This window comes from Festucalex cinctus, chromosome 10 (genome assembly GCF_051991245.1).
Source record: "Festucalex cinctus isolate MCC-2025b chromosome 10, RoL_Fcin_1.0, whole genome shotgun sequence".
Lineage (NCBI taxonomy): Eukaryota > Metazoa > Chordata > Actinopteri > Syngnathiformes > Syngnathidae > Festucalex > Festucalex cinctus.
Genome location: NC_135420.1, coordinates 3,879,478 through 3,905,605, shown reverse-complemented (window position 1 = coordinate 3,905,605; position 26,128 = coordinate 3,879,478). Strand labels below are relative to the sequence as shown.

The following is a 26,128-nucleotide window of genomic DNA, read 5'->3' as shown; positions in this document are numbered from 1 at the left end:
CTGATGTGTTTGCAAAGTTTCATGAGTTTTCATGTGTATAAAAAAAAAAAAAAAAGCAGCACTTAACAATGCATTGCTATGGCAACAGCGTGTGACAAAATAAAAAACTTTCGATTACTTTGCATCTTAAACATCTTAAGATGAAACACACCAAGTTTGAAGACAGTCGGATAAATTTTGTAGGAGGGGTTCGTTAAACTATGACCCCTGAAAAAGGCCACAAAAAATGGCAACAAATCGCATCATAAATCAAAATGGCGGACTTCCTGTTTGGTTTAGCACATGGTTCCAAGAGACTTTTTTGTACATCGTGGGCTCTTATGTATGCCTCTAAATTATCATAGCGCTAGGTGAAACGTACAACCGGGAATGCTTCGTTAAAGAGGAGTTTTTTAGCTCAAAATGTGATGCCCGGCCCCTGGGGGACTTCCTGTTTGGTTTAGCACATGGCACCAAGAGACTTTTTTGTACATCCTGGGCTGTTACATATGTCTTACATTTCACACTTCAATGATGACAACAAATCTCCTGTAGGTGAGTGGATAGAGTGGCAGTGCAGTAGATCATTGAATAGTAAACAGGAGGTGAGGGTTTGATACCACTGTCAGACTGGTTGAATTTAAACTTCTGTCTTTTCATTTATAATTCATTCATAATTTCTCATATGTAATTTACAACCAATGTAATGTAATGTAGTCTACAAGTTACTAAATAATTACGAGTAATTATTTAGTAACTTGTAGACTACAAGTTACTAAATAATTACGAGTAATACTACTAATAGTAATACTGTTTCTACTACTGCTAATACTACTACTACTACTACTACTACTACTATTACTAGTAATTAATAGTTAATTACGATGTAATTTTCACGGAATTTCTTCTTATTTCCTTCATTAGCATTCTGCTATTAGCAGTCAGCTTAGCATTCAGCTATTAGCATTCGGCTTTCAGCATCCCACGCAATTTCTTCAGAAATTGCTTAGTCTTGTTATTATAGCATTTTATTCTCAACACTTTTTGCAATCAAACTACTCCTACATTATACTTCCGATTTACACCGTTCAAATTTCAACTTGCTGACAAAATTCACGCCTTTCGGGGTATTTATCATTTGACTTCATATTACTTACAGTACTCGCATAATTTAATGTTAAAGATCTACTTTTCCCCCATTCATTTTTAATGGGACTGACACTGAATTTTTTCTAAGTCCCATTTTCCACGCCCACTTCCATACATACAACAGACCATCTTGACTGGCTTTCTGATACTGCTCAGTGGCGCAGTTGGGAGAGTGCATGTACAGTAAGCAGGAGGTCGCAGGTTCAAAGCCCACTGCCGACTGTACATTGCACATATGTCCGTGGCAATTACATAAACGGATATTAAGTATACCAACTGACTATCATACCAGGAAATGCGTTATACTGACATGATCAAACACGTGTCCCAAATTAGCGCTGATGGCTTTCATCAGGTGACACTTTAAAATACAAATACGCCAATTCGCTCTGATGCTCACAGGGTTAAGCGCTTGAGCCAGTTACATAGCGAAGACAGCCCTACGTGTGGTTCACCGGTTCAAATCCCCGATGGAGCAACTGTTTTTTTTTTTTCTGACTCTTCATTAGCATTCTGCTATTAGCAGTCAGCTTAGCATTCAGCTATTAGCATTCGGCTTTCAGCATCCCACGCAATTTCTTCAGAAATTGCTTAGTCTAGTTATTATTATTATACTTATTATAGCATTTTATTCTCAACACTTTTTGCAATCAAACTACTCCTACATTATACTTCTGATTTACACCGTTCAAATTTCAACTTGCTGACAAAATTCACGCCTTTCGGTGTATTTATCGTTTGACTTCATATTACTTACAGTACTCGCATAATTTAATGTTAAAGATCTACTTTTCCCCATTCAGTTTTAATGGGACTGACACTGAATTTTTTCTAAGTTCCATTTTCCACGCCCACTTCCATACATACAACAGACCATATTGACTGGCTTTCTGATACTGCTCAGTGGCGCAGTTGGGAGAGTGCATGTACAGTAAGCAGGAGGTCGCAGGTTCAAAGCCCACTGCCGACTGTACATTGCACATATGTCCGTGGCAATTACATAAACGGATATTAAGTATACCAACTGACTATCATACCAGGAAATGCGTTATACTGGCATAATCAAACACGTGTCCCAAATCAGCGCTGATGACTTTCAGCGTCAGGTGACACTTTAAATTACAAATACGCCAATTCGCCCGGCTGCTCACAGGTCCAGTGGCTCACGGAGTTAAGAGCTGGAGCCAGGTGAATAGCAAAGACAGCCCTACAAATGGTTCGCTGGTTCAAACTTCGGATGGAGCAACTTTTTTTTTTTTTTTCCTCAGTTTAGTCATAATACAACAAGTTCCTTCATTAGCATTCTGCTATTAGCAGTCAGCTTAGCATTTAGCTATTAGCATTCGGCTTTCAGCATCCCACGCAATTTCTTCAGAAATTGCTTAGTCTAGTTATTATTATTATTATAGCATTTTATTCTCAACATTTTTTGCAATAAAACTACTCCTACATAATACTTCCGATTTACACCGTTCAAAATTCAACTTGCTGACAAAATTCACGCCTTTCGGGGTATTTATCGTTTGACTCCATATTACTTACAGTACTCGCATAATTTAATGTTAAAGATCAACTTTTCCCCATTTGTTTTTAATGGGACTGACACTGATTTTTTTCTAAGTCCCACTTTCCACGCCCACTTCCATACATACAACAGACCATTATGACCGGCTTTCTGATACTGCTCAGTGGCGCAGTTGGGAGAGTGCATGTACAGTAAGCAGCAGGTCGCACGTTCAAAGCCACCGCCGACTGTACATTGCACATGTGTCCGTGGCTATTATGTAAACGGATATTAAGTATACCAAGTGACTATCATACGAGGAAATGCGTTATACTGACATGGTCAAACACATGTGTTCTGATTTGCAGCGAGCTCCGTTAGCTCACCGGGTCAACTTGCCTCGGTGGGGAATTTTTATTTTTTTTTGTCACCCCCAACTTTCATTTCAGACATGGATATCCATTCAAAACAATTGAAGATTACTCATGGAGTTCCTCAGGGGTCTGTGCTGGGCCCTAAATTATTTATATTGTATATGAATGATATCTGTTGTGTCTCGAAAAATTCAAGAGTGTCTTGTTTGCGGATGATACAACTCTCTTCTGGAGACAACTTGAAGCAGCTTCTGACTACTGTGGAGTATGAATTAAATACAATAAAAAATTGGTTTGACATGAACAAATTCTCATTAAATTTAAATAAAACCAAGTTCATAGTTTTTGGCACTAGACCAATCACTCATCAAGTCAAAATTATGGTGAATTTAATTGAAATAGAAAGGGTGTATGAAAATAAATTCCTTGGAGTAGTTATTGATGATAAATTATGTTGGAAACCACACATAGAAAATGTTAAAAGGAAAATGTCAAAAATCATTGGGATATTCTATAAAACCGAGGAGGTCCTGAACATGAATTCACTATATACATTATATAATAGGGGTGTTAAAAGGGGTGTTCGGCAATATATCGCGATACTACATTGCGCAATTCTCGAATCGATTCAATAGGCGGCTGAATCAATTATTATTATTATTTTTTTTTTTTTTTTAAAGAGCTCAGAATTGTTCATTCGGTAGTCTTACCGATTCAACATCTTATCATCATTGCCTTTTTTTTTTTTTTTTTTTGTGTGAATCGATTTTTAAACTTCCATTTTTAATGGAAAAATATTCAACAAAACGTCTGACTTCGGGTTAGGATTCACACCTTGAGCATGGAAGAATGTTATATGAACGGAACATTAAGCCTTAATATTTTATTTTAATGCTGTTCAAACATGAAACAGATTACAACCTCGATAAGACTGAAATTTCAGATAAATAAATAATACATTTTCATATAAATCTTACACTCTACAAGCTTACTGATTAGTATTTTCTAAATTTGAATGAAAAAAAATCGACTTATAAATTCGTATCGGGATTAATCGGTATCGAATCGAATCGTAACCTGTGAATCGTGATACGAATCGAATCGTCAGGTACTAGGCAATTCACACCCCTATTATATAATAGATGATAATTGATGATTATGATTACATTATTATTAACATACTTGACCTATTGTGTGGAAATTTGGGGAAATGCATTTAAAACAAATACCGACCCTGTTTTTAAATTGCAAAAAAGAGCCATAAGGATTATTAATTGATCAAAATATACAGAATCAACACATCCACTATTTATTAAATTAAATATAATGAAATTTTATGACTTGGTTGAGTTTAAAATAGCACAAATAATGTACAAAGTATACAATAATCTACTCTGCCACAGTACTCAAAAGTTGTTTGAAATTAGACACTGTCCTTTTGAAATAAGGGGTACAAGTGTGTACAAAAAACCCAAAACAAAAACAAATATTAAGCAAAGGTGTGTCTCCGTTAAACTTGCCTTCCTGCCAATAGCTGATCCCCCATTTCTCCTCCCAAAAACCAAACCAGGCATCATAAAGAATCTTCCCATGATTCTTACTGTGTTAGACTTGTTTATCGGTATATTTGAAGCTTCAAATATAAAGAAACCCAAAAGACAAATAGTTTTCCAGACCATTTCTTTCATCTCACCTAACTGCGGAAAATTCCACAACAATAACTAAATACACATTTAAAATTTATTATATATAAGCATTTATGTAAATAACAAAGCATTTTTTAAATATACATAATTTAAAAAGCACATTTTTACTGACCTTTTGTTTTTCAATCATAACATTTAAAAAGTCACTGGTTGTGACATTTTAAAGGAGTTAATTTGTGGAATAACTTGGGAACTAACCTGAAAAGATGTAATTCACTTGTTGAATTTAAAAAAATGTTTAAAAGCAAAGTTCAATATTATTATTTAAATCAGACATGAGTTAAGAAAATTGTAGAAATGATTTATTTATTTACTTACTTTTCTTTGATGTATCAATATGAGTGTAATGAGATTTGTATACATGAGTGTGTTGATGTATTACTATTGTATTACTATTAATTTTATTTGCATACGCTATATGAGTAGGATTATATATTTTCATTTATTAAAATGTAATCTATTGTAAATAAGTAATAGGATATGAAGAATAAGGGGTAGGACTGGATAAGTTTTCAACTTCTTCCTACTCCCTTGAACATATAAATTGACATTTATTGGATGTTTCTTTTACTTTTAAACTTTCTTTGTTATATATATATATATATATATATATATATATATATATATATATATATATATATATATATATATATATATATATATATATATATACATATATATACATATATATATATATACATACACATATATATATACATATACATATATATATATATATACACATATGTTCAATAAACTTCAAACTTCAAAATGCGTGTTAAATTAAAAAGAAAAATGCAGCCCTACTACTATTAGGTATGCTTACCTATGGACCCCTGGTGCACTTTATGCTGTTTCTGAATAAGGGCATGGTGAAATTCCTGAGCAATGACCTAAATGAAAGAAGAATAAAGCTTTTGGACCTGAAAACAGTCAAACATATGAATCGAGACTTAATTGGCTGTGGATTTATTTACCTTTGGTGTAAGGAACCTTTGGATCCTGCACGAGAGGAAAGGTTTGTCCAGTATGCTGCTGACTGAAGGTCTTTCTCTGGGGTTGTGTTTAAAAAGTTGTGCCAAAAGAGATCGCAGTTCTTGGGAGTAGTGAACAGACACGGGATGATATGAGCCACGGATGATCTTCAAGACGAGGTTCTTCATATTTCCAGCCTCAAACTGGACAGATGCACATTTCATAACGGTGTTACAAATTTGTTTCATAGCTTTTATCCACTTTCCCCTCACACTCTGTGAAATGGACCCTGCATGGCCTACGTCATGATGACGTCACAGTGTTTAATGGAGGCAAAAACAACCGCTGGAGGCAACGAAGTGCAGCTAGAAGTAAACAACGCTGGTTGTCTGTTTATTCTATTCTATTATTATCAGTTTACTCAAATATTAACTCAAATGGCCGTTTTCCACGTCCTTTCCGACGTGAACTTTCTGTGAAAATATGCTGGCCGGTGTTAGAACCACACGCTACTGAGGTGTTTTTGCCTCCAGCTAGGCCCCGCCCTTTACATTGAGTCACATTGTTTACAAACTTTGAAGGGATCTATACACACGTGGACAACATTGTTGGTACCTCCCTCTGTTAATGAATGAAAACTACACAGTGGTCATAGAAATAACTTGAATTTGAAAAATGTGATTTAAAACAAAAAACAAAAAAACAAAAAACTGGAGCTGTGAGCAGCTATAAAGGGTCCTAAATCCTACACACCACCTGCAGTCAATGAAATAATAGGTTTTCTTTTAACTTTTCATCGGGAACATCTAAATGAAATACCCACAGATTCAAGTCAATCGTACACAATTAGTGGGAGGAGTTCATTAACTCTTTGTCTGCCAGGTTCGGCAATTCCCGAACCCTACAAACAGACCGCATAGCGCCACCGACGGGAATTCCCAAAAACTATGCTTTTAATGGGAATTTTCAGAGTAAAGCCTTGGCCAGCGGTGGTCTCAGTTTTAAACTGATCCTGTACTGTAACGAATAACTATGGCCATTAGATGGCAGTGTCGACTCTTTTTTTTTGCGTCATCTCAACCCACCCCCAATGGGAAGAGCAGGGGGTGTGACTTAGTGGCTGCTGTTTGAAACAGTGCCGCTCAGGCTGGCTTGTTACCTGCACTACTGTCTGCTAAAAATACATGAAAAGAAACCACAAATTCAGCTTTTTGGACTTTTTTTTTTTGTGTTGTATCGAACTGTGACCCCAAAACCGAGGTACGCACCGAACTATGACTTCTGTGAATCGTTAAACCCCTTCTTAGAATGCTTTTATTTTGAAGTTGCTCCCAGCAGTGTGAGTTTGGAGTGTTCATATTGCAGTTACAAATGATTGCAACCGAAGTCAACAACACAACTTTGTCCTGAAATCACATTCAATAGCCAGTTAAGGGCGTTTTATTTTATTTTTTTTAAAGCAAGTTCATTACTTTGACATTGCATTGTACTTTTGTTAGCTTTTAGCGTTACCTAACAACGGAAGCAGCTAACAGAGCTAGCGGCTAACAGCGAGAGCCATCTGACTACTTTTCAAAGGCAGCTGAGTTTGACTCTGCACACTTTGATGCTGACAGCCAGTCACTAAATATTAAATCGGCGCATGTCACCGGCCACAGTGCACACTTCCTTCTCACAGAGATGAATGACGAATCGTAATCACTTGATGTCAATTGGCCGCCTGCCCCGTTGATAAAATGTATTCGGCGGATGCCCGACATCCGTACCCCTCCCCAGTCAAAGAAACCTTGGACCAATAGGCAGATAAAAAAAAAAAAAAAAATCTGAATATTTTTCACAACCCAAAGTTGGCAAGTAGGGTCCACGTGTGTAGCTCAACACTGAATGAATTGGAAAATACTCTTACTGTCAGAATACTTACAGCATGCTTAAGGGTGCACATTTCATATAGGACACATCCCAGAGCCCAAATATCACTGTAGAGGAAGGAAAAAGAGGGAGGATAAGGATGATACAAAGGCAGTACTAATAACATATACAAGGTAGATTTACATGCATTCAGTAATACACCAGCTCAATCTATGAAATGTTCCGTCTAGTGCTGGGCAATATGGGAAAAAAAAATCTATCATGATATGGGTCATTTTATATCACGATAACGATATACCACGATATAGATATATTTGCAGTTCTTCCATGAAAAACATACTTTGCTTACATTTTCACACTATATTTGTAAGTAACATTAATGAATGTCACAAATGAATCCAGTAGTGCTGCAATATAAAATAATAAATGTAAACAAAGGAGGCACAGTAGCCTACACATTTTTATAAGGCATAAAAAATAAAGTTCAGACATTTTCAGTCATAAATTAAATGCAGCAACAAAAAATATTTTTCAAAGTGCAAAGTTTCAACTTTCTTATATATGTAACTATGTAGTGCAGCTAGAGTAGTAGAACAGTACTTATCATTATTTGCATTTGGCAAATGCAGTTATATCAAAATAAACACAAACATTCTGTTTTACAGAATCTGCAATCAAACGCGCTATCACCTCTGTTATTTATTTATTTTTTCCAGCGAAGCGTTTCTGCCATACAGGGTGACACGCGCAAAGGACTCCTGTATGTTCTGCTGACTTTGGTTTCTCTTCTTGAGTTTTGTTCCGGATTCACGTATATTATCTTTGTTGACTCGCATCTGTAGGATAGTCATGTGCTCAAGGTGATAAAATAGTTTTTTTGTGTTCGTGTCGGGTGTTGGAATGTTCCTGTGGCACAACTTGTATATTACGGTACTGTTTTATGCTCCTTGTCAGACTGTGAAAGCAAAATGAAACAAACAATAGATGTACCGCCTCCCCCCCCCGGAAAAATTGCCTCTCTGTGGAGTTAAAATGCAATTTGTTTCATTTCGAGGGCCGCTCCTTTGCTTTCTTCCTCCTCCATCGCCTGACTTGCGCGTGCGTGAGATTGTGCGCGTAACTGCGCACATGTTAACGTAAAGCTGCGTGATATCTCAAATGCAGGCAAGCTGCTGTTATAAAGGATGCCGCAAAGTAAAACTAAATGATATAAATGTTACGGGGACGTAAGTTGTTCTGCAAAAGTCGTTTCTTTCTCTTGTTTGACACTTAATACATCAAGTGCATGCATAATGACAAAAATAATACTGTAGCGTTCTAATACTGCATACAGTATAGATATCTTTGTCTAAAAAGAGTGTAAATGACGATAGAGATGACAGGTAAGAAAGGGCACGATAAACATGTTTCTATTGTGATGGCGATATATATCGCCATATCGCCCAGCAGTAGTTCCGTCCAAGACAAAAATAAAGGGATTTATTCACTGTTCCACAACATTTGGAGAAGGGTTTACAAACCAATTCACATTCAAAACCTTATCTTGCAGGAATTCCAGTCAGTGCAAAAAACAAATATGTTACTGTGACTGACAAAGACAAAAAACATGCAGTAGTGATCCATTACCTTTTGTTGTTGTACGGTTTATTTTCACAGATCTCTGGTGAAAGGTAATAGGGGGTTCCAATGCATGTTCTTGCAAGTTCCACCGTGCTGGGAAAAAAAAAAAAATTGGGGGAAAGAAAAACAGACTTGAACATGCTTTATGAATCCTAAATAACGGCTTCATTTTTCTAGAATGCTCTTGTACCTGTTTAGCACCCTTGCAATCCCAAAGTCCCCAAGTTGCACAGTCCCATCTTTTGTTAAAAATATGTTCTATAAAAAGACAGCATAAATACAATTATAATATTTAATAGAGTCGATGGAGAATAAAAAAGGTCAAAGAAAAGTATATTTCTGTGGTACATAGCACCTGTGATTTGAGGTCCCTATGAAGGATTTTTCTATCATGGACATGCTTTAGTGCTAAGCAAATCTGCACAAACCAATCTAGGATCTAGAAGGGAAGAAATTTTGAGAATCAATGCATTGAAAGTCACATTTTCCAATGCCCATTTTCCATCGCATTTTGCACACTTTCATGCGGTAGAAAGAAAAAAAAATAATCATCTGCCCTGAAAGTTCATGATGAATTTTCAGATTATGCAACTCACCTGTTCCTCTGTGAAAAGCATTCCTTTCTGAGAATTAATCTTCTTAAATAGATCACCACCCTCACAGTAGTCCATAACAATATAGAGACAGCCACCCTCTACAATGTCATATGGCATCAGGAAAAACATTTATTTATTTTAATAACATCGTTTTAATTGATGATACATTCTTTCACGTTTGCAGAGAGCATATCTACTCAAGCATACCTTCAAAAGACTCCTTATACTGGACAATGTTTGGATGACTCATATTTGCAAGAACTGCCACTTCTTTCCGAGATTCTTGTCTCTCTTTAGCCGACATCTGATAATGTACATTATGGGTCAATATTAAAGCAGTAAAATGTATGTTTACATGTAATGGGGAAACTTGATGAACTGCATGTCTTACCCCAGATATGCTGACCTCCTTGATGACATATTGATGGCCATCCTTTTTGGCTTTGACAAGGACAGCCTTCCCAAATGAACCTTCCCCAATTTTCTTCACCTTTTCATACTTGTCCATATTAATAATGAAATGAGTGGTATGTCATTCTGGGTCTGGAGCGAAGGGGGGGGGACTCAAGATAATAAACTTGAGAATATTTCCCAAATATATCAAGAAGAAAAACGCTGTTAGCACAGAGCTACACCTTCGAATAAGATTGGCTCAGTGCTGCGAATCTGAATTTGGTCATATTTCGCTCTGCAAACACACAATTACGTCCATTTATGTAACGCAAACAAGAATTCCTAAGTGATAGCAAAACAGCTAATGTTAAGCTTACAATTTAGCAACACGAGGATGGCGGAATTAGCCCAATTAAACCCCAGCACACGAACACAACCGTATAAAATCTACAAATACGTTTGAACTATGAACGATGTCAAAATGTAGTTATGTAAGTCATATTTATCTTACCATTACCTATTCTATCGAGCTTACATCGTCTCTTTTTGTTGCGCTGCAACACTTGAATTCTACCTAGCGCTAGCAGTCTATCAATAACTTTATTCTCATTGGCCATGGTCAATTTTGGCGTTATTCTACTGGTTCACACGTCTGTCCGTCATTTTGACAACAGTAGTTCCCACCCACACAACATGGCCGTTTTTGTGTGGAGGCTCTCCATAGCAACCAAACGCCGGCTAAAAAAAAAATTCATATTCCCAATCTAGGTACCGTAATGGGCTCCAGGTGGAGGAGTGGAACCGTCACTTTCCTTTGGTGCCGGTTGGCGTGGGTTCGACCATCCACCTGGGAGAGGCCCATGTATGTGGCCTACAAGAAGTAGACCACGTGTGTGAGTGGGTATATATATATTTAAAAAAAAAATCTAGTTACCGTAAACTTACTTGATATCCATGAGACATGAATCTGTTAAATTAATATTATGATTTGTTGTAGTTTTGTATTGATGATAATATTGGTGCTATTGTAGCGAGCAGTGACGGGAGTCGGAGGCAGAGTGTTGAAGTCCGGAGCCAAAGACCGGCGGTTTATTGATATCAGCTTCTCATCGTTTAACAGCAACAACAACTCACTCTGCGCGAGGCTCACAGACCTACCAACATTTTGTTCTTTTATCCTTTCATCCTTTCATCCTTTCATCCCAACAAACTCCCCCTTCGTCCCAACGTTCCGTGGGTGAATTATGTTCTAATCACTACACAAGCCCCCCCAGAATTCACCCACAATCAAACTCCGGATGACGGGGCGGCAAAACTGCCCGACCCCTGCGGGTACAGGACCCAGGGAGCGAGGGCGGGAGGGACACAGCAGAAACACCAGAACAGTCCCGCGCACCAACTGGCGGGGATGCAGGAACAACTGGAAGGGACCCCAGACGGTCCACAAGGCGCAGCCCAGGGGGGCGGCCGCGGCGGGGGCGCGGGGCACGTCCAAGGGTTCGGCCAGGTCAACATGAGCCGGTTTAACTTGCAACCCGGTGTCGGAGCCCCGAAGCGACTGGGTGTCACGGTCGGAAGCCTGGTCGGCCGCCATCCGGGAAAAGTCGAAGCCCAGCTGTACCGTGTTGACGGCTGCCCTGGACAGACAATCCGCGACGACGTCGTCCTTGCCAGCGATATGTCGGATGTCCGTGGTGTATCCAGATATGAACGACAACTGTCGCTGTTGCCGCGCGGACCACGGCTCGGACAACTTCGACATGGAGAAGGCGAGCGGCATGTGATCGACGAAGACCGTGAACTCACGGCCCTCCAGGATGAAGCGGAAGAGGCGGAAGAACCTGTGGTAAAAAGTCACCATCCCGAGGAACTCCCGAAGACCCTGGGCCGTCCGGGGTCGAGGAAAAGCGGCAACAGCTTCCACTTTTGCCGGGAGCGGGGTGGCGCCGTCCTCGTTGATGAGGTGGCCGAGGTATTGGATGGAGGGCACACCAAAGACACATTCTGTCTTAGTGCCGTAGGTCCGGATCGGTGCATCGTTGGCCGCTGACAGGTGCGGGCCGTGAGTGGCCCCGGCAGCATCTTCAGCCGAGGCAGGCAACACGCTTCTGCGGGCGCCGGAGTCACAGAGGAACTTGAGTCTGGAGAGGGTGTCCATGATAAACAGCAGCCGGCACTCTGCGCCCCCACTCACAGCTGCAACTGAGTGGAGGCGTCGCCGTTTCCCGACGCAACAAAGGAGCAAGGGGCGCGGCACCTCTTCGCCTTGGTACCAAAACGTGCGTGAAAATAGCATAAGCCAGGGGCTGATCGGCCATCCACGGCAGCACGTACCTTATGAGGTGCCGTTGCGGCCGCCGGGACCGGAAAGGTGCGTACAGAGGCCAAGACCTCGTGGTTGTGACGCTGGGTGGCCAGGAAAAAGCGGTCAGCTTCCTCCGCCAGAGCACGTGGCTCGGAGATGGTAGTGTTCGCTAGCGCCGTAGCTCTGGCCGCCGTGGAGCTCCCGAGCGCGGCCCCGACGTGGTAGTAGCGCGTGGAATCGTCCGTAATTCCACGGATGGCAAACTGAGCTTCAGCTTGTACAAACCACGTCGCCGCGGCCGACTCCCAAAACTCCGGTAACTTGAGACCAGCGGAGTTCGCCATGTCGCTCAATTCGATCAAATTCTCAGCCTCGGAAACGTCAACGAGGCGGATGTCGGGGTCACCAATGTAGCGAGCAGTGACGGGAGTCGGAGGCAGAGTGTTGAAATCCGGAGCCAAAGACCGGCGGTTTATTGATATCAGCTTCTCATCGTTTAACAGCAACAACAACTCACTCTGCGCGAGGCTCACAGACCTACCAACATTTTGTTCTTTTATCCTTTCATCCTTTCATCCTTTCATCCCAACAAACTCCCCCTTCGTCCCAACGTTCCGTGGGTGAATTATGTTCTAATCACTACACTGAACGAAAACAAAACGGAGCTCATTGTTTTCGGCAATAAAGAAAAGAGGATTGCTGTTAAAAAACAGCTTGAGTCACTGTCTTTAGAAACTAAAGACCAAGTTCGAAATCTTGGGGTATTAATAGACTCAGATCTGACCTTCAGTAATCATATTAAATTTATCACTAAAACAGCCTTTTACCAGCTGAAAAACATATCCAGACTGAAGGACTGCATGCTTCAAGCAGACCAAGAGAAGCTTATCCATGCTTTTATCTCCAGCAGACTAGATTACTGTAACGGTCTTCTGACTGGACTCTCTCAAAAGAACGAGAATGAGACAGTTGCAGCTCATTCAGGACGCTGCAGCTCGAGTTCTGACCAAAACAAAGAGATCAGAACATATTACTCCAGTACTTAAGGATTTACACTGGCTCCCAGTCAGCTGTAGAATAGATTTTAAAGTTCTGCTACTCGTCTATAAATCACTAAATGGTTTGGGTCCTGAATATATCCAAGAAATGCTGATTGAGTGCAAACCCAGCAGGGCTCTGAGATCTACAGACTTGGGCCAACTAGTGGAACCCAGAGTTCGAAGCAAACATGGTGAAGCTGAATTTAGCTATTATGCTGCATACAGATGGAATAGGCTACCAACAGAAGTGAAGTCAGCCCCGAGTGTAAATGCTTTCAAATCCAGGTTAAAAACTTTGCTTTTTTCTTATACCTTTGATTAGGGACTTTTAAACAGCTTTAATTAAGTGTTTTTTTAATTTTTATTTTTATTTTTTATTTTTATTTTTATTTTTATCATTATCATTTTAAACTTCCTTATGTTAAATTCTTTAAAGTTTGTTGAATAATGTTTTAAGATTGTTAGTTTGTAACCTATTTTCATTTATTTTTCTTCCTCTGAATGTTAACTACTGTTTCTTGATGCTTATGTGTTGTCTTTCCTCGTGTAAAGCACATTGAGTTGCCTTGTGTATGAAATGTGCTATACAAATAAACTTGCCTTGCCTTGCCTTGCCTACACTATAATATTTTAACAGAGACGTCACATTTGCGTGCAGCTCAAAGAAAAAGGCACACCTGAATGGAATTGTGCAGGTGAAAGACGTCGAGTCGAACCTTCCAAATGAGACGTCAACATTAGACAAAGGCCCAATCAAAACTATTCAACAAGTTGTGTGTGATTAACCCAGTTAAAAGGGATACAGCATGTCGGGTAGCCTAATTATATATATATATATATATATATATATATATATATATATATATATATATATATATATATATATATATATATATATATATATATATATATATTTAAATTAACATCTTACTGTCTACAGCAGTGATTCACAGCTAGGGACTCAAAAGTGAGTCATGGACATATGGGTGGGTCACAGTCAGACAGGTAGTAAAAATCACATGTGATCCTGGATTGTTTCATACTGTTTTTAATGCAAATATTTACTTATGTAATTATGACTCTACATTCTATATATTAAAGGTTATTTTGTCCCGAGGTGACATTTGTTGAAACCACTGATTCTACGTGACCCACACAAAACGGTCAATTGTTGAAGTAGGAAAGATTACAGCTTGTCATTGTAGCGTTTTTCCATACAAGCCTCATGTTAAAAATAAATACAAATGCTAGATTCCATGGAAACAACTTAGAATGTATGTACAATACAATGGTACATTATCTACACACACCTGACAAACATAGTGTTAATGCCCTATGTGTTCAAGCATGACACAATTGCTGATGCGCTTCAGTCAATTTATTATGATGAGCTATACAAGTAGAATGCACCTTCATTCAGGAGCTGTTATCGGCTATAACTCATGCACAGTGGCTCCACGCAGATACTCACACAGACTCTGACTTGAGCTAACATTCAAGATAAATGGCCATTTGCGCTTTCATTTGAAATTTTTAACAGGCCCACACTTAACACAGTACACAAAGTGCTAGAAATATTACAATACATAGATCTTTCGCCACTTAAAATTAAATAGTCACTAATGTCAAAGAAAACGAAACACGTAAAGACATGATAAGAAAACCTGGCTATAAGTTAAAAAAAAAAAAACTGTCACATAAAAACACATTTTTTTAGAAGAAAATTACATATTTCTGGTGAGTCTGTTGCTATAGTTGAATGCCAGTGCTAAATGCTGTTAAGAAGTGGTGTCCAAACTCCGGCCCGGGGGCCATTTTTGCCTTCCATTTTTCAGTGGCCCGCGACATATGCAAAAAATGGCATTGACTCAGTTCAAATAAAATAAACAAAGCAAAAATGTTTGGAGATGGTCAAAGTAAGAAGGGAGGGTATCAAGAAACGGGTGCCATTAAAGGTTATTTTAGTTAACTTAAAACTAATGAAAAAACTAAAACTAAAATTCAAAAAACAATATTGTTACCAAAATAAAATAAAAACGAAAATGCTTTTTTTTTTTTTTAAACTACATTTTATGTTTACAAGACTAACTAAAACGAACTATAATTATAGCAAACATTTCCTTCGTTTTAGTCTTTGGTAATTTATTTAATGCATGAGCCTTTGGGGATGATTTTAAATGTGATTTTTAGTAGATTTATTTTGATATAAACCGTAATAATGACGTTTGAAAATATGTCACACATAAGTGACATCATCTAGCAGCAGCCAATAGAAAAGCAACTTCAGATGACGTTGCTCCCATGGTGTTTTTTAAATATTGCGCACAAGTAATACACATTTAAAAATAATAATAATAATACTCATACTGAAACTAAAAAACTAAACTAAATCTAAGCATTTTTTAAGGAACTAAACTAATAAAAACTAACAGAACCACCCTGAAAATGAATACAAACTAACTAAAATGAAAAATTCCAAAACTATAATGACCCTACTACCATATTACAAATAAACTGGTTTATATACTGTAGCCACTAGCCATCCATCCATCCATCCATCCATTTTCTTCACCGTTTATTCCTCACAAAGGTCGCGGGGGGTGCTGGAGCCTATCTCAGCTGGCTTTGGGCAGTAAGCGGGAACACTCTGGACTAGTTGCCAGCCAATCACAGTATATATACTGTAGCATTTTTCTAAATATGCAACAGCACAGGGCGGCACGGTGGATGACTGGATATCACGTCCGCCTCCCAGTACTGAGGACTCGGGTTCGAGTCCAGGCTCCAGCCTTCCTGGGTGGAGTTTGCATGTTCTCCCCGTGCCTGCGTGGCTCATCTCCAGGTACTCCGGTCTCCTCCCAAAGACATGCATGGCAGGTTAATTGGATGCTCCGAATTGTCCCTAGGTGTGCTTGTGAGTGTGGATGGCTGTCTGTCTCTGTGTACCCTGCGATTGTCTGGCAACCAGTCCAGGGTGTACCCCGCCTACTGCCTAAATCCAGCTGAGATAGGCTCCAGCACCCCCCGAGACCCTTGTGAGGAATAAGCGGTCAAGAAAATGGATGGATGGGTGGATGGATGCAAAAGCACAAATAAATTATTTGTACAATTTTTAGGACTAAACACATTTTCTCTTCAAAACTTTATGTGGCCCTTGCGTCCTTCTGATTTACTGTATGCGCCCCTCAAATTAAAAAGTTTGGACACCCCTGCTATAGTTGAATGCCAGTGCTAAATGCTGTAAAGAAATGTTTCAGTCTTGTAAGTCGTCTAAAAACTCCTCTATTTCTCTACACATTCTGTTTCTTTTCCTTTCCCTAATTTTTTCCAGAATTTGGATGCTGTTTCCACGATAGACAGATGGATACTGTATTGCTGCTGCTCTCATGTAATATTCTATCGACTTGTAGCTCTGCCTTTGAGTGAGGTGTAAATATTTTGCATAATAGTTATAGAGCATCTGTCTGTCTCCAGGTTCCTGTTCACTCTGATCTAGTAGTTCCTCAAATATCTTATCAGCTTTAGCTTGGTTGTGAGTCGACTTTACATATATATTTGCAAGAGTTATTTTTCTCTTTAGTGAAGATTGATGGTAGAGATCAATCACTTCTCTGTAGAGGCTGATTGCCCTGTCAACCACCATTTGTTCCGGTGGACTGTGCCTGTGTAAAAGAATTTTCTTTTTGTAGCAGATTGCAGCGCACCTCTTCAGATAACGTTCTCCTGGGTGTCTTTCAAGAGCTTCTTCTGCCAAATCAAGAGCTTCATCCAGTGATAAATACACTCTGTACAATTTAAGTAATGGTTTAATACCATTGTAGCTGCTGACAGGCTTTTTCAAAATCTTCTTCGCCAACTGGCATGCTTCACCTTCAATTCTTCTTCCTCTAGCAGCACAAGCTGCTAGGTAAATTGCTGCAAGGTATAGGTTATCCGGGTCGTGTTTCTTAGCTATTTTCAGTTTCTCAAAAGTGTTTGCATCTAGTTGGGTTTTATAAAGCTTAAAAGTACTCACTAGTGCTAAGACATGACTGGAGTGCCATTCAGTCATATCTGGCTGCATCCTGATGGCTCTCTGAAAATATTGCACTGCCAGAAGAGTATTGTCTTTTCCAAATTTCATCAGAGCCCAGGCCTTTTCAGCGCTGATCTCTGGGTGGAGTTCCTCTTCACATGATGAAGGATATTCATTCAGAAGAAAATCAACCTTGGATAGGTAAGTCTGACTTTTTGTCTGTTCTCCCATTTGGTAATGCAGCCAAGCCAAGTTCCCGTAGTTCACCACCAGCCAAGGGCCCTCCTCTGAGACAGTGTTTCGTATCTGACGCAATGCCTCTGCAGCCCTGCTGAAGAAACACAGGGCATCTTTTGTACTCCCGAGCTGGTAGTGTACGTAACCCTGCAAGTTGTAAATATGTCCTAGCCAGTTGTATCCCTCCACGGTACCAATGTCTTCCAGCTTATCCCTGAGAAGGAAAAGTTTGGATCTTTGGGTGTTCAGGTTCCACATGAAATGACATTGGAGGCTCTCCAGCTTGGCCTTCAGTGTTGTTGGAGTTCGAGCAGCACTGAAAGAGTACAAGAACCGGTGTTAAGGTGTAACAAAGGAATGAAACAATGATACGTAAAAATTAGAAAGGAACATTAATGAAAGACAACAAATAAATAATTAACACAATTGAAAAGAGAATTGAGGCCAGTTACACATTAAACATAAGTAGACACAGCAGTTTAAGTAAAGATCCTCCACCACATAATAGAAAGGGTTTAAAACAAGCAAACAAACAGCAAAAGTAGTGGAGTGATGGACGGTCACACAGCACCACTAAGCACAAACAATGTTAAATATACTACAATGTCACTAATCACAAAGGCAGAAGAAATCATTCACCCCATCATGTAGCTGGGACCTATTTGTTTCTCTCGAGATACCTTTACTCTTTGTGCAATTTATTGCTGAAGGTGCGGCAAGAGAACATCAGTTAAACTTTTATGGTGCAGTAAAAACATTCAACGTGGAGATTGTTGTTGGACTTTGTGTACCTTCTTCAACAGTATGGTGATGGACAAACATTTTTAATGAGATATGTTGGATGTTGCTATCTTCATTTTGGCGTGTTTCATCTTAAGTTATTTAAGATGAAAAGAATTTTTTTATTTTGTCGCACGCCTTTGCTGTAGCGATGCATTGTTTGAGAAGAAAAATGCTTTTTTTTGAGAGTCTAAACATGGCCGAAAACTCACAAAACTTTGCACACAGATCAGACCTCTCACGATAATGAATATTTTATAGATTTGTTGTGCAATTTGTAATAAATGGCTTAATAGCGCCCTCTAAACATTCTTATCAAGTCCGATTATATGATTCAGCTCGATGTGTGAATATTGGGAGGCATACCTATCAACGTAATATCTACAAAAAAGTATTCTATAGCTATGTGCCAATCCATTTTGATTTTATGTTGTTAATTTTGCATCATTTTTGGCCTTTCCATGAAACTTTAAAAAGCATGGCAAAAACGTTTACTATTCAGATGGTTTCCTATGAAACAGTACCCCAACTTGCCAGTACCCCGACGTGCAAATACCCCAACGTGGCCCGGGTTGCGAGAGCCCATTATAGCTGCTCGCAGCTCTAGTGTTATGTTTGGGGGGGGGTTTGTCTTTCTGTAAAGCGCTTTGTGACAGTTCAGGCTGTTTGAAAGCGCTATATAAATCAACTTGAGTTGAGTTGAGTTGAGATAATGGATGGATGGATGAAAAATAGTGTGATTCTTACAGTGACAGCTTCACATGGCCATTTCTGTGCACGCCTTTAAAGGCAAGGCAAGTTTATTTGTATAGCACATTTCATACATAAGGCAAGGCAAGGCAAGTTTATTTGTATAGCACATTTCATACATAAGGCAAGGCAAGGCAAGTTTATTTGTATAGCACATTTCATACACAAGGCAACTCAATGTGCTTTACACAAGGAAAGACAACACATAAGCATCAAGAAACAGTAGTGAACATTCAGAGGAGGAAAAATAAATGAAAATAGGTTACAAAATTTACTAAAAAGAACATACAATAACAATCTTAAAACATTATTCAACAAACTTTAAAACATTTAACATAAGGAAGTTTAAAATAATAAAAAACACTTAATTAAAGCTGTTTAAAAGTCCCTAATTAAAGGTATAAGAAAAAAGCAAAGTTTTTAACCTGGATTTAAAAGCATTTACACTCGGGGCTGACTTCACTTCTGTTGGAAGCCTATTCAATCTGTGTGCAGCATAATAGGTAAATTCAGCTTCACCATGTTTGCTTCGAACTCTGGGTTCCACTAGTTGGCCCAAGTCTGTAGATCTCAGAGCCCTGCTGGGTTTGCACTCAATCAGCATTTCTTGGATATATTCAGGACCCAAACCATTTAGTGATTTATAGACGAGTAGCAGAACTTTAAAATCTATTCTACAGCTGACTGGGAGCCAGTGTAAATCCTTAAGTACTGGAGTAATATGTTCTGATCTCTTTGTTTTGGTCAGAACTCGAGCTGCAGCGTCCTGAATGAGCTGCAACTGTCTCATTCTCGTTCTTTTGAGAGAGTCCAGTCAGAAGACCGTTACAATAATCTAGTCTGCTGGAGATAAAAGCATGGATAAGCTTCTCTCGGTCTGCTTGAAGGATGCAGTCCTTCAGTCTGGATATGTTTTTCAGCTGGTAAAAGGCTGTTTCAGTGATGAATTTAATATGATTGCTGAAGGTCAGGTCTGAGTCTATTAGTACCCCAAGATTTCGAACTTGGTTTTAGTTTCTAAAGACAGTGACTCAAGCTGTTTTTTAACTGCAATCCTCTTTTCTTTATTGCGGAAAACAACGAGCTCGGTTTTGTTTTCGTTCAGCTGAAGGAAATTTTGGTTCATCCAGTTGTTAATTTGCTCTAGAGAATGACACAATACGTTAATAGAACTGCTGTCATTTGGGGACATTGATAAATACAGTTGTGTGTCATCTGCATAACTATGATAGTCAACATTGGTGTTCTGAAGCATTTGACCCAAAGGTAACATACAGACTGAACAACAGGGGTCCAAGGACTGAGCCTTGAGGGATTACACATGTCATGGCCATTCGATCATATTCAAAATTTCCAATGGTCACAAAGTAACTCCTTTCCTCCAAGTAGGACCTGAACCATTTAAGGACTTCCATTTAACCCCACCCAAGTTTCCAGCCTGTCCAACAGTATATTATGATCAATTGTGCCAAATGCTGCACTGAGGTCCAACAAGACGAGCACTGATACCTTCCCTGCATCAGTGCTCAATCTTATATCGTTCAGTACTCTAATCAGAGCTGTTTCTGTACTGTGAAGAGGTCGGAAACCTGACTGGAATTTATCCAAAAGTCTGTTTAAGCTCAAGAAATTGCTGAGTTGATTAAAAATCACTTTTTCAACTATTTTTGTTACGAAGGGAAGGTTTGCGATTGGTCTAAAATTTGCTAGCAGGGGGACATCTAGTGTTCTGTTTTTAGAATGGGCTTGATCTACTTTCAGAGATTCAGGAAAAACACCTGATTGAAGTGAGCAGTTAATTATTTGCTGTAAATCGATTTGAACAGATTTCACAATGGTTTTGAAAAAGCCAGATGGTATTGACTCAAGATAGCTTGTGGAAGGTTTCAATTGCTGAACCAAGTTTACTATAGTATTTTGATCCACTGAGTCAAATTCTGTCATGGTAATTAAATTATTCCGAGGTGATTTTAAGTGCTGCATCATTTTGTTATTTTGCTGGTTTGTAACAATGTTTGACCTGATGGCTTGTACTTTTTCACTAAAGTAGCAGGCAAATTCATTGCATTTATCTGTTGAGAGGAGTTCTGGCGCTGTTTGATTTGGGGGATTTGTGAGTTTGTCAACCACGGCAAATAGAGTGCATGTATTGTTGAGGTTCCTACTAATAATTTCAGAAAAGTGTTGTTGTCTAGCTATTACTAACTGTTGGTTAAAATGACAAAGACATTGTCTGTACAGGTCAAAATGAACTTGAAGTTGAGATTTTCTCCACTTTCGCTCTGCTTTTCTGCATTTAGATTTCAAAATCATTATGTTGGTAGCACACCTCCAAGGTGTTTTAGTTCGGGATGAAATGGTCTTAGTTTTAATAGGAGCAACAGCATCCAAAACATTTAAGATTTTTGAGGTGAATTCATCCAGAAGTTCATCAACGGTCTCTGCATTTACAGTTGGTGATGCAGCCATTAATTCCATAAACATGTTGCTTGTATTCTCATGTATGTACCTTTTTTTAATAGAGACAGTAGTTGTTTGAACTTCAGGAATTGTTTGTAATCCAAAAAAACACACAGGAATGATCTGAAATAGCCAGATCTTTCACCTCAACAGATAAAATGTCAACACCTTTAGAGATGACGAGATCAAGAATGTGACCTTGATTGTGTGTTGGACCTTTTACATGTTGTGAGAGACCAAAAGTATCAAGTATATTACAAAATTCTTTGGTATTTTTATCCAAGTTGTTGTCAATATGAAAGTTAAAGTCTCCAGTTAAGACCAGATAGTCATAGTCGGTACAAATTACTGACAGCATTTCTTCAAATTCCTCCATGAATATGCCTTTTTGTTTCGGAGGTCTATAAATTATGACAATGACGATACTTGGTTCACCTTTTACCAAAAGATTAAGATATTCAAATGAATTAAACCCTCCCAGTAAAATTTCTTTACACTGAAATAGAGATTTAAAAATGGCAGCAAGTCCACCACCTTTTTTGCCATTTCGACATTTGTTCATGAAACTAAAATTTGTTGGTGTTGCCTCATTCAGAACAGTGTTGCAGGAACCTTCTGTTAGCCATGTTTCACTGAGGAGAAATAAGTCAAGATCATATGTCATAATAATGTCAGGAATCAACAATGATTTGTTAACTAGTGATCTTGTATTTAGTAGCGCTAGTATCACAGTGGTAATTGGAGACGCTGGTTTAGTCAGAGGTTGACAAGCTATACTGACTAGGTTTGTAGCTTCTGACTTATTTCTTCTCATTTCTTTTGCCAACTTTCTATTTCTTGTAATCACAGGAATGCTACAAGGCAACTCAATGTGCTTTACACAAGGAAAGACAACACATAAGCATCAACAAAAACAATAGTTAACATTTACAGGAGTAGAGAAAATAAAAGTAGGTTGCAAAATTGACTCAAAGAACATACATTGACAATGTTAAAACATTCAGCAAACTTTAAAAACATTTAGCACTATGACGTTTAAAATAATAATAAATATAATAATTAAAAGGAAAAAAACACATGATTAATTAAAACTTTAAAAAACCTTAATCAAAGGTATGAGAGAAAAAAAGCAAAGTTGTTAACCTGGATTTAAAAGCATTCACACTAGTTGATTTGACGAACCACCGTGAAGACACGATGTACTGCAATTACGCTACGTTCGCCTTTCGGTGGCGCTGCGCTACAATTTTGGTGTTCAAATGAAAGTCACGTGTTTTCGGTGACGAGAGCGCCAACAGCCGTCTTAGTTAAAACAGCGAAATATACTCAAAAATACAAATAATACTACTTAACGTTAGTTTGAGTTAAGATTATGGTTATGTTTAGTGTTATAGTTAAAGTTACGTTTAGGCTTAGCAAAAAAGTAAGACGGAAGAGGTCACATGTTTCTGGTAGAGCTCCACTCGCTCATGGCCTGTGTTGTCAAGACGCTATCGGTGACCCTGCACGATCGGTGACGCACACGTGCAGAAGATCCCGCCATCTTGGATCGGCAACTACGGCAAACACACTAGAACAAATACCTTGATATGCGTACGCGATCGTGCATTTTCGTAAAGGCGCAATAAACATTGACAAAAACATATACATTACATTATAGTGAGTCTGCATTGTTGTACTCTACAGTAAGTTGCGGTGTGTGTGTTTTAAATGGCCCCCCTGCCCCACCCACCCTCAAAACCTATCCTATAATATTGGCCATATATTGTTCTAAAGACAATAACAATACTGCAGACTAAACGTAAATTATAACAATGAAGACTCCCTAGGAATGTAATGGAGTCAAACGTAAAACGTTCGACTTTAAACCCTGTAGAATTAAAATAGGTTCTTTATAATGCATCAACAAGCTAAGGTTTTTTTTTTTTTATGGATCATGTTTAACGAACGCGCACTATCGCGCAGGCATATAAAGATATTTTGTTCTAGTGGAGTTCCCGTAGTCAGCGATCCAAGATGGCGGTTCTTCTGCGCATGCGCGTCACTGATCGTGCAAAGTCACCGATAGCGTCTTGACAATCCATTCATGTTTTTTTTTTTTGTCGAGTCGCGCCGGGAGTGACGTCATTCGGCCGACAAATTTGGCCTTCGGAGGACCCAGCCTTGTGTATTTGGATACAGGCATGGTCTGCAGCGAGACCCCGACCCTTGGTTCCAGGCTGCAGCGCCCAAAAAAAAAAAAAAACCCTACTCGGCCAGGCGGGGTCTATACTGTACACGTGTTTGCGTTCAGCCAGTAAGAGAGTTCCGCCGTGGAGAAAAGATAGCGTCATTTGAGTGACGTCACGGGTTCTGCGACAGGACCACAAGCAGTCGTTCGCATGTTGCAGGAATACAGTAGATTTATACCTAATTTAGGTATTGGACTGATTGCGAGTTACACACGGTAGTGCAAACTTTTGATTCAAATATAAAACATGCATGCAGTTTGTGTAAATCTAGGCATTGTCTTTCAGCGTTGTCTGGAGGTGGTTACACTTGTGTTTAGTTCATTTATGAAAAACATCACGGGCATTATTTTTATTTGCAGACGAGGATGTGACTGAATGTCTGTTTTGCTGCGGGACGACAAGGAGGAGGAAGACAGGCGGTCTGAGATTTGCAGCGGAATGGAGACGTGGACTCCCAATCCCCGAGCTAAACCATTCATACCCCGCCAGCAAAGAAGCTTGTATCTCACTTACAAATACAAGCTTTTCAACAAGAGGACCATTCGTCGGTTCTGTCAGGTGAGACAAAAGTTTCTGTTATATGCGACTTATATTTACACAAAGCTTGCCATATACGTCTAGTGTCACTAATATATGTTATTTGTAAGTGCAGATTCTGCCGTAAAACAGTTTTGGGAATAAACTATTCAATGGTTATTTTTGCCGAGACTATCAACTCCCCTGCTAGCGTTGTTTTGCCGTGAACGACTCCCTTTGGCCAATCGCCGGAGCGATATATACTTGGCCTGGTGTGAATGGCTATTTTACCGTGATTATAGTAGATTGGCTGTGAATAGGATATTTTACCGTAATGTGTAGGCTGCTGGGAATTGATTAGTTTGCCGTGAGTCATGCACTGTGCACGCATAAAGTTTTCATCTTGTTTTTCCACTGAACACAAGTTGTTTTCGGCATTACAAGGCTTGCTTGTTACAAATAAAAGAGGTGAAGCTCATTTGTAATAAGTGAAGTGTACATTACGTTCGCACGTGTGAAAATCAAGTAAAAAATAAAAAAGCAGAGGTGGACATTGTCATTGACTGGAATTGATGATTGATGGAAGTGCCTACCTTTTGGCGTGTGCTTCAGCACTTTCAGTGAATGCTTGATAATGTGAATCCTCACAAAAATACACGGAGTGAGAGAGACCGTGTTGAGGGTGAAGCTTTGTAAACCTTTGAGGCTTTTTTTTTTTTTCCAAAATGTGCCCAAAAAAATATTAGGCGCTTTGGTGCTCAAAGCAACATTGGGACATCAATGGACGAAAGAAGTTAGAGCAACCTATGTCACTCACATATTTTTCATCAATAAAAGTCTAAATAAATCCGATACAGAGCATGTATTATTCACAGAAGCCCGAGCTGATTTAAAAAAACAAAACAAAAACGTTTTTCATAAATAAAATATGATTGACGGGAGTATTTTGATGTTTATTAAAAACGGGAGTACTTGTTAACAATTACAAAAGGACACAGGCCATGGATGTAATTATTTTTTTCTTTGTTTGTTAAAAAACAACAACAAACAAACACACAATCGAAGGTTTTATGTGACTCCTCTTCACGCTCTCTAATTTTGCAACTTTGAAAATATGCGTCATTCACTGTAATAAAAAAAAAAAAAAAGCACCAGATCTACTCAGTTAAAATGAGGCAACAGATTACAAGCAATAGTACAATATTATTAATCAAATTTCACTATGCTTGGTATTGAGTAAATATTAAGCGAGACCCTTAATAGTTTACATTTAATATAAGAAGCTTTGAATAGAGAAGCATAAAGTTTTTTTTTTTCCGTCACTCAAACAAAGTCTGAGCCATGCCATGTATGTGTAACTGTACACTTTAAAGCTTGCAGGCATTGTTTAAAAGGCTTTAAGCCTTGAGTGACAAAATGACAGGTGGGATGGAAGATTATCGGCCGAGCTGATTATCGTTACAGATATTTGTCACTGACAAATATGGGCATTGACCTTTTTTTACGAATCTGAAGGCCGATAAAGCTGGTATCTCACTGAGTGGTGAATGCTTGCGAACGTGGCAAAATTGAGGGTTTTCATCAGGATTTGTAAGATGTTCAGACAGTTTTTACTTTTCACAAAACCAT

The 26,128-nt window shown here is 38.9% G+C and overlaps 3 protein-coding genes across 12 annotated transcripts in view; 1 reads left to right on the top strand and 2 right to left on the bottom strand.

Moving 5' to 3' along the window:
• Positions 1-10,739, bottom strand: part of nek1 (NIMA-related kinase 1) — a 120,371-nt gene extending 109,632 nt beyond the window's left edge. For 5 of the 8 annotated variants that reach the window (XM_077533413.1, XM_077533418.1, XM_077533419.1 and 2 more), the window contains exons 1-9: positions 10,164-10,739; positions 9,980-10,076; positions 9,773-9,870; positions 9,532-9,615; positions 9,367-9,434; positions 9,183-9,269; positions 7,609-7,663; positions 5,690-5,890; positions 5,539-5,605 (exon numbers count right to left, since the gene is read on the bottom strand). In XM_077533413.1, the coding sequence (XP_077389539.1) occupies positions 5,539-5,605; positions 5,690-5,890; positions 7,609-7,663; positions 9,183-9,269; positions 9,367-9,434; positions 9,532-9,615; positions 9,773-9,870; positions 9,980-10,076; positions 10,164-10,280 (874 nt within the window). In that variant the 5' untranslated portion in view covers positions 10,281-10,739. The remainder of the gene's footprint in view (positions 1-5,538; positions 5,606-5,689; positions 5,891-7,608; positions 7,664-9,182; positions 9,270-9,366; positions 9,435-9,531; positions 9,616-9,772; positions 9,871-9,979; positions 10,077-10,163) is intronic. The other 3 variants (XM_077533416.1, XM_077533414.1, XM_077533415.1) reach the window with 3 other exon arrangements.
• A 5,742-nt stretch (positions 10,740-16,481) lies between these two features.
• On the bottom strand, positions 16,482-25,132 carry LOC144026614 (antiviral innate immune response effector IFIT1-like). The gene is made up of 2 exons (XM_077533434.1): positions 25,093-25,132; positions 16,482-18,078 (listed from the first exon to the last, which is right to left on the bottom strand). The coding sequence occupies exon 2, from the start codon at positions 18,018-18,020 to the stop codon at positions 16,764-16,766; it is 1,257 nt and encodes a 418-aa protein (XP_077389560.1). The 5' UTR covers positions 18,021-18,078; positions 25,093-25,132; the 3' UTR covers positions 16,482-16,763.
• pomgnt1 (protein O-linked mannose N-acetylglucosaminyltransferase 1 (beta 1,2-)) overlaps positions 24,055-26,128 on the top strand; it is a 305,595-nt gene continuing 303,521 nt past the window's right edge. The window contains exons 1-2 of one of the 3 annotated variants that reach the window (XM_077533431.1): positions 24,055-24,198; positions 24,343-24,541. In XM_077533431.1, coding sequence (XP_077389557.1) covers positions 24,359-24,541 — 183 coding nt within the window. In that variant the 5' untranslated portion in view covers positions 24,055-24,198; positions 24,343-24,358. The remainder of the gene's footprint in view (positions 24,199-24,342; positions 24,542-26,128) is intronic. The other 2 variants (XM_077533432.1, XM_077533433.1) reach the window with 2 other exon arrangements.

Excerpts from the sequence above, each read along its gene's own strand:
- LOC144026614 (XM_077533434.1), bottom strand. The coding sequence starts at position 18,020 with ATGTGGAACCTGAACACCCAAAGATCCAAACTTTTCCTTCTCAGGGAT.